Here is an 8,737-nt window from a genome sequence, read left to right as displayed (position 1 = left end):
AAATGATCAGGACTTATAAAAAGTCTGATTATATTACAGTGAAATTAATGATGTTATTAAGATTTTAGAAATGAATTGACAAATGTTGGACCTGACTTGATTACTTCTGATCCATTGCCTGCTGAATGAACAAATCCAGCGTACTGCACAATAAACACGAGGTGTTGTGCTTCAAAAAATTTGCTTCACGTTTAAACTGCTGATTAACAACGACATGATTTTGTTTGTTTGGTGGTTTAGTGAGATCAGTGTGGATCTTTTTGTGAATCTGTCGTTTCACAACTGTTTTGATTCACTGTGGTAAGCAGACATTATTCTGTCAGTCTGATGCTACTGTATACAAGCCAGACAGTTCACAAGCTGACAGAGGCCATCTGATGGATTTATTCTTCGGCAGTCTGCTGAAAGCCACACCATGAGGTTTGATCTCTGAAGACGGTAATGTGTGAGATACTGTGTCTGTGTCCATCTGTAATGCTGTCAGATGTTTAGAAAACCATGTACATTTATTTACAGCAACAAAGTGCTGTCCAAAGTTCATTTGATGTCATCAGTGCACTTCATTGTTATTTAAACATGCATTAAAATAACCCTGTTTTATTTGAGGCATTGGTGTCACCAATTTGAACATCCAGACGAATTCTGTGTAAAGCATTTAAATATCAAAACAGTAAACAAGCCTAGATATCTGTTGAAACTGAGCAGCCTTTATAGATAGATAGATAGATAGATAGATAGATAGATAGATAGATAGATAGATAGATAGATAGATAGATAGATAGATAGATAGATAGATAGATAGATAGATAGATAGATAGATAGATAGATTTACAAATAAAACTGGCAGTCATTGAGAGGAAGGGAAATTTTGTCATAGATAAACACTGACATCTAGTGGATAACAGAAGTACTTCACCAGTTTCAGTACGGCAGGTTTGTTTTATACTACTATTGAAACGTTTTGGGTCTACATTTTTTTTTATGTCTTTGAAAAAAGTATCTTATTGCACACCAAGAATGCATTTATTTTGGTCAAAAGTACCAGTAATGATGTGTAATATTACAATAATATTAATATTACGATTAATTACAGTTTGTCTTTATATTTTTTATATATATTTCAAGTTGGTACACAAGAAACTGTTTCTTTATGTTAAAAACCAGTTGTGCTGCTAAAAAAAAAGTTCTTGGAATCATTTTTCTTCATGAATGGATTTATAGAAAGCTCAATCTTTGTTATAATATTGATAAATGTCTTTATTGTCACTTTTTTTTAGCAATTTAATGCATACCTGCTGAATAAAACTATTGATTTATTTCAAATAAATAAATTAATAATTTACTGACCCCAAACTTTAGCCCAGGTAGTGTATGATTTTGATAAGGGTTATGTTGTTATTTTTATGAAAGGCTGATATTATATCAATAATCATGCAGGGAGAAAATAAGCATCAAAATGACAGCAAACGAATAAAAATGAATTAATTTACATTTAGTTTAATTAAAAATCATTGTCTCTTTGTCGTTAATGCAATCCAGTACTACAAAAGCAGGTCTGAGAAAATCAAACCCAAGTCATTTTGTCCGTCTTTTAAAACAAGCAAGTACAAATTCCATATTATTACACCCATTCATGGACAAACATTAAAAAAGAAACAGAGAAAGCAAAGTAACTCAGCTTACAACTGAGTAACATTTTGTACCATATGAATTATACTGATATCTGTGCAAAAGGAGATATCAAACACATGTATACATAATATTCGTACAACATGAGCATTTAAATATATATTTATATAGTCTATACAAGATGTGTGTATAGATACACACATTCACACAAATACAAACAAACCCATACATGGACATGCGGTGCATGCATGTGCAAATATAGCTTTCTTTTTTTAAATAAAATATATGCTTCCCAGAAGCACTTAAGAGCTTAGGTGACCTATACATTGTATAAGATCATATGAAAGAATACAATAATTATAATACAAATAACAATAGTTACAATAAGATAATATTAAAAAATGACAAGCTAAAGGTACATTGGTAAGTTGACCACATTCCCATTTGGGTTTATTACCCAGACGAGGCAACTCTGCCCATTGTGCAAAAGGGCAGAAATTTATCAGGGTTCATAGACTCACAGAACAGAGATTTCAGTTTCCAGAATGAGAACAAGGCTCAGATTTTTGTTTCTGGACCCTCTGTGTGGATTGGCTGGAAGGAATTGCGAATACGAGCAGCCTCAGCGGCGCAAAGGTGTCCGAATGCTTTGTTATACCATTCTGGAGCTCTCCCCCTGAAAACAAAGTGCAGAATGTTACCACAATGATGTGTATTCATTTCTATGAGCAATGCAGCTACAGTCAGAGAATTCTATATGTGTGTGTGTGGGTCACTCATCTATATTTACTCACTTCAGGTCCACTCTGCAGATGTGGGTGAGTCTGGACTTGCCGGAGCCACAGGGCTCCAGTAAATAATTGGATTCCATCACTATAGCTCTGATGCCCCCTATAGGCGGACAGTCCTCATGTTCAATAGACAGGGACACCAGAGAACACGTCCCCCGCGGCAGATCTGTCCTCCACGACCTGAGCACAAACACCAGTGTAAGTTTCTAAAACACTGCTGCAGTAAACAGTAAGCTAAAGAAGTAAACTGTGATCTTAACTGTAAATGCATCCAGCCATCCTACTTCAACATTTTCTACCACTACATAACTCTGTAACACTGTATAACTTTCCAGTAATTCTTATTTGCTTTGTAAGGATATTTAAAAATGCTTTTATAGGAACTGTTAAGAATATAAGATACAAGATAGATATTATAGGTACAATTCCATAGAAACATGTATTCATATGATAATATATATTCATGTTTTATTAATATTACTATTTTTTAAAAATATTTAGATTTTTTGTTATTTTTCATTATTATTATTACTATTATTTTAATTTCTGTAGAATTTTTTTTATGAAGTTTTCGCTAATTTCTGACTTTCCCAGGTGTGGAACTGGCAAACTTTTACATAACATAAAAAAATCGCTGCATACATCAGTTGACTTTCCAGTACTTTATAAAAATCATTTTATAGACACTTTTAGGAATTATATTCTAAATCTATATTATATATGAAATCTATAATAATTAATATATCAAATATTGCTAGTATTAATTACATATATATTAAATATAATTAAAAAATATAATAACATTTAACATGCATAACATTTAAAAAAAAACATAGGAATTTTGGTGATATATATGAATTGATTCAACAATGTTGCTAGTATTCACTTCAAATATATATAATTACATTTAAAAATGTATATATATTTCTTTTTTTTTTTTCTTTTTTTTGACAAATTTACTAATCTACATGACTTTCCAAAGTCTGAAACTACCAAAATTTACCAGCATTCCCAGGTTTTGCATGACCGTGGGAACTCGTATCTCATTCATTTAACCACTGCTCCATAAATCCTTAAAAACAAAACAAAAAACCGGAAGTCCCTGAGTGAACGGACCCACCTGAGCACTACAAAGTCTCTGCTGGGATGAGGAGGCATACAGTTGAGGACATATTGGAACACTTCTGTCTGCCTGTCCAAAACCTCACACACTTTCCAATTCATCAGGTCCACGTCCCACAGGTGGCGTTCCCGAAGAACACGGTTTAGAACCACTGATGGAGGGGCTTCCACCTCCACTGAGACCCGCCAACGCCGCAAAGGGTTCCCATCACCCACCTAGAGTTAAACAAAGAACTTTACTTAGTATTTATTCATTATTAGTATTATTAAGATTATCTGTAATGTTTATGTCCCGTTGTGCTGAATTTTCCAACCGCACCTTCTTATAGGACAGCTCTGTGTTGTCGGTGCTCTGGCAGGACACCCAACCTTTGGCCTTTTCCCGTGATTCTTTGAGAAGACCCTGTAGCCTGGCCTCCATGAATGCAGGCCAAGAGCCTTCATCTTCCCCCTCGTCCTCTTGATGTTTCCCCTTGCAGAGCTCCTCTATTGTGGGAGCCTGAAGCTCGGCCTCCACATAGGAGTTTTGTGATTGTGTCACCATTTCATGTGGAATCTGAGGGAAATTAAACAATGCACAGTCTGCTTTAGAGATAATTGAAAAGGCAAATAAAAACAGAAAATTAGATTTGTGGTTGTAATTTGTGGTTGTCCGGTATTTGAAGGAAAGTATGTCAAATCATCATCATTTGAAATAGATGCGTGTGTTTCTCACCTCAAACAAGCGGTTGCACTCTGTGATCATGTGTGCAAGGCCCTGAGTGGCAGCCAGGTTTTCATTCAGGTCCTTTTGGTCTGGCCTCCCTGTAGCATACTTTTTCTGCATCTGCATAGCTCTGTAGACAGATTAGAAAACTTTTTATTTAATTGTTTTTATTTTATTTTACATAATATAGAACATATTAATTATTAAAAAAAAATATTGCTGAAAGCATTGCTTTAAATTGTACAATATATATACAATTTATTTTTGGATGGGTGGATGGATCAACCTTATATATATCATAGTAGACTGAAAGAAGTAGACTGTTATTTACTTTGGTGCAAGATTGTCCTTCTTCAGGATGTTGAGATGAAAAAGTGAAGGTGCCAGACACACTGCGATGTTCATGGGTGTCATTTGGTTCTCTTGCACGGAGGAAGTGACATCGCTCAGGAAGCAGAGCAGTGTTTGCAGTACCTCTCTGTTTTCATCTGACATCAGCATGATGGCTGCCTGCACAGCTTGTAAGCGCTGCTCTTTGGGCACATCTAAAGAGGAAACAAGGATCAGATGACTAAAGGAAGTTTGTGCTTTCTTCTTCCTAAATTCATGAGATGGATTTATGAGAGGAGTTAAAAAGTGTTTCTTACATTGGTAAATGTGTAGGAAGGTTTCGCCCAGTTTGCTGGTCAGAAGTGGCTCAGGCAGATCCCTGAAGAACTGTTTGACCATGTCGGCCACATCGTACGCAGACTGGTCTTCATAGTTGACATCATCTGGAGAATTCTCATTCATCTGTCTGAGAGCTTGGATACGAGACTTCACCCCTGACTTGCGAAACAGACCCACCTAAGAAACGGGAGAATTTTCTAGTGAGAATTTTCTATTTGTTTTTACATTTTCAATAAGAAATTGGACATTGGAAAATGGTCGCTACATTAACATTTATTTACTTTATTTAAAAGAATATTATGACACTGTTTTCAGACTGTTATTAGATTTGTATACAGTTGTACTGCTGATCTGATGACTCTCACTGACTAACCTGATCGAGGCATTGGCTCCTGAGGTAGCGCAAAGCCTGCTGGATACCAAGAGGTAAAGGTTGACCGAAACGTTGAACATGCACAATCAGTGGAACCCCGAAAACATTCTTTTCCTTATAGTCTGGAACCTTCATCCTCTTCATAAACTTTGGCACAGACCTGAGAGATACAAAATAAAAATGTGTGGGGTTTTTATACAATTTAAGCATCTGTTTCCGCAAGCTTTTGTGTGTGTGTGTATGTGTTTTATGTTTTGGGAGTTGTAAAGTCATCAATACAATTGTAATACTGAATAATAATGAACAGTGAAGTTTTCATCACAAGTTTTTAACTGCAGAGTGCAGTAACAATAGTGACCAGTAGAGGAGGAATGGATTCGTGTTTACTAGCGTTTATTTACTGCTAGTCCCAACTGAGCTTTAAGCCACAGTAAAACAATAACATAAAATCTCATAGCATCTGTTAATTTTTCCAACAGATACTTACCAGGTCCAGCCATGTTTGTTGGACATGGAGTACTTCTCCATAATGGCAGTCAGTCGGAGCAAGGAAAATTTCTGTAGCATGCTAAGCTGGGCCGCAGGTTGGCTGGTAATCTGGAGAGAGGCGACCGAATGGCTGAGGCGGTTGGAAATCTGGAAGCTTGGCCATCGCAAGCTAAACAAAGAGCAGGGAACCATGTTAGGGATTGAAACTTGGGGTGAATGTTTGAGTGACTTTGAGCACAACCACCTAAAACAGCATTTAAATCTACAACATAAGTGTACATGCACAAGCGTACATGCTATTTCAACCAGTCAACCAGTCATATCCAAACTTTATATTTCTGAATCCAACACATATAGAATAGCATTGTTAGCCCTGAATCTTACCGTCTTGGTCTGGTAAGAGAAGCCCCAACACCGGAGTCTCTCCTTTCCCTCATTCCTGTTGACTCTGTTTCATTAAGTGACACCCCATCCCTGTCTACATCACTAGGTGTTGCCTGATCCTCCATCACTGAGTGTCCCTCAAAATCCAATGTGATCTGGCTGGATGATTGCAAGTCGCCTTGCCTTTCGTCAACAAGATTAACTCGCTCCTTTCCTGCATTTTCACTGTTGGGCAGTACATTCTTGGACCAGTGGTCCACAATCTGTTGCAGGCCATTAACATGCTGCAGAATATCATCCAAATGTGGGAAAAGATCTTCCTTTTCCAAGTCTATGAGGTCACCGGTGCTGGCATAGAGATGCGAGCCGGGTACATTGTCGTAAATACTGATCCGACTGCCTCGGGTGCTGCATTGTGTGATGGTTCGAGGTTCTTTGATGCTAGGTGGACGCTGGACATCCGAGTCAATGCTTGCCGAGTGCCAGTTGATGGAGGTTGCCGTTGAGGGTGAAAGACTCTCGATTGACAGAGCTTTAGGAAAGGTTCCAGGCTTGTGATCCTTAGGGATATGCACCACCAGATCCTCGTAAGAGCGGAACTCATTGCGTCGGTTCTGCTCAGCCACACGCTTACCCTGGATGAGACTGGAGAACACATCCAAGTCCTCCAGGTACATCCCACTGCGCTTGTGATCGGCCCGGTGGACATTGCGCTCCTTCATGTTTGGCGTGCTAACGGCACTCCCGCTGGACTGGCTGCTGCTCCCTTCACTGCTAGATTGGCAGGGCAAACTCATGTCGGAAAGTGGCTCTGCTAGACGCATGTCTCCATTGATGATCTCCACACAGCGGAGAGTTTTCACAGCCTGGGGTTCTTGTTGGAGAACTGGGGCACTTATAACAAGACTCCTGTTCCCTCCACCACCCATTGCACCCCGTGACTGCAGAACTTCCATGCGCCGTAAGAACTCCTTAGCACGAGTCCGTCCTCGCTTGCCATGCTTTACAGGCAGTGAACTGTAGCTTGAAAGTTCTGAAGAGAGATGGGCTACACCTAGTGATGTGTGGTCAGGCATGGCTGCAGAGTCCGAGCAGGTGCGGTGCGAGCTGTCCAAGTCCTCCGCGCTGTGTGCACGAACACCACCACTGCCGCCGCTGCTCTCGCTGTGGATGGAAGAGATCTCCGGCTCACTCAAGTCTGTCAGAATGCTCTCGCTGCTGGTCGTTGTCCGAAGGGCAGAGTTTTCCCCTGGATTCTTGTTTTCCACACCCCTCAGCAGGCAATTGATGTCTTGGAGCCTGGACCAGCGGCGACTGCTCCATTCAAAGGTCCATTTGTCACTGATGGCAAAGAGGTCATCTTCATCTGAGTCTTCACTCTGCAGGTTAACAAGGAAATACATAAATATTATTTTATTGCCACATCTTTTAATACATTAGCAATTCAACCCAAGACTACCATCCCAATCCTTTGAGAAATGTCTCTTTCTTACAGACTTTGTTTTTCCTTTTTCCTTCCTCACAATTCAAAACCTCCAGAGGTAACAGTTTAGATTGACTCAAATTAGTTTTTCATGTTTTCAAAGGGCACATTCCTTCCTCTCTTAAGTTATTACATAACCAGTGTAATATAGCACAGTTTCTATTCAATATCTTTAGGTGATACAAAAAGAGATCCTATACTGAGAGTAAACAGTTACATTAGTTCACACAAAGGCATTGCTAGTAGCGTTCTCATATATCAAGTTTAGTGCTCCTGTGGGTCAAGTGGCAGAGTATTGCATTAGCTTGCGTTCGATTCCCAGGGAACACATGTTAGGTAAAATTTATTAGCCTGAATGCGCTGTAAGTCAGTTTGGATAAAAGCGTCTGCTAAACGCTAAAATTAAATTTTAATTTAATTGTGATAATAAAGTAATATAGTGGTTCTATAGAGATAGTACACATGGCATTTGGTGCTAGTTACAATATAGCATCTTTATAGGCATGTTAACCATTCTGATTCTAGCAGCAAAACTGCTATAACACAAAATCACTAGAACAATACACATTCCCAGAAGGTTAAACAGAAATAATGGATCACTTACTTTTTTCTTAGGAAGGTTCACGTCAAGTTTCATAGAGGCACACTTGTTTAATGTATTCAGTCGCCTGGGAGAAAAAAAATAGATAATAATTTAAAATCCTTTCCCTCCGACTGGCATCATTTTCCATGGCATATATACAGTGGTGATGTGGACACAATATCAGCAGAGCACAGCATTCTGTGGCCGTTTCTAATATAATCAAGCTATGTGATCTATGTCCCCTGCTATCCAACACTAAGCTCTGGTGAGCAGCAAACCTAATTAGGCACAATAATTGGCCAATGTCCTGCTCTCTCTCATGGTAGTTTGCTTTTAATTGGCGAAAGCTTGCGAGCTTCAGTTGCCATGGTTTTCAATGGCCCTCAAGAGCATCTAATGTGGTTGATTCCAGCTGCCACACAGTCACTCCTCCAGGTCTGAGAGGCCTGTTTTTCCCCTCAAATTCACAGAAAACACAAGAGCCTGCCTTTCTTTGAAGCCATTCCCA

The 8,737-nt window shown here is 38.9% G+C and overlaps 1 protein-coding gene across 4 annotated transcripts in view; it reads right to left on the bottom strand.

The window, feature by feature from the left end:
- Positions 1 to 1,477: 1,477 nt before the first annotated feature.
- Positions 1,478 to 8,737, bottom strand: part of LOC113072355 (stAR-related lipid transfer protein 13-like) — a 70,833-nt gene continuing 63,573 nt past the window's right edge. For 3 of the 4 annotated variants that reach the window (XM_026245373.1, XM_026245375.1, XM_026245376.1), the window contains 11 exons: positions 8,251 to 8,314; positions 6,164 to 7,542; positions 5,778 to 5,948; positions 5,291 to 5,450; positions 4,896 to 5,094; positions 4,580 to 4,793; positions 4,258 to 4,378; positions 3,862 to 4,098; positions 3,541 to 3,758; positions 2,424 to 2,600; positions 1,478 to 2,305 (listed from right to left, as the gene is read on the bottom strand). In XM_026245373.1, coding sequence (XP_026101158.1) covers positions 2,188 to 2,305; positions 2,424 to 2,600; positions 3,541 to 3,758; positions 3,862 to 4,098; positions 4,258 to 4,378; positions 4,580 to 4,793; positions 4,896 to 5,094; positions 5,291 to 5,450; positions 5,778 to 5,948; positions 6,164 to 7,542; positions 8,251 to 8,314 — 3,058 coding nt within the window. In that variant the 3' untranslated portion in view covers positions 1,478 to 2,187. The remainder of the gene's footprint in view (positions 2,306 to 2,423; positions 2,601 to 3,540; positions 3,759 to 3,861; positions 4,099 to 4,257; positions 4,379 to 4,579; positions 4,794 to 4,895; positions 5,095 to 5,290; positions 5,451 to 5,777; positions 5,949 to 6,163; positions 7,543 to 8,250; positions 8,315 to 8,737) is intronic. The other variant, XM_026245374.1, reaches the window with a different exon arrangement.

Source organism: Carassius auratus, unplaced genomic scaffold (genome assembly GCF_003368295.1).
Source record: "Carassius auratus strain Wakin unplaced genomic scaffold, ASM336829v1 scaf_tig00008928, whole genome shotgun sequence".
Taxonomy (NCBI): domain Eukaryota; kingdom Metazoa; phylum Chordata; class Actinopteri; order Cypriniformes; family Cyprinidae; genus Carassius; species Carassius auratus.
Note: the sequence above shows the minus strand (reverse complement) of the source record. Positions and strands in the feature narration are given on the sequence as shown.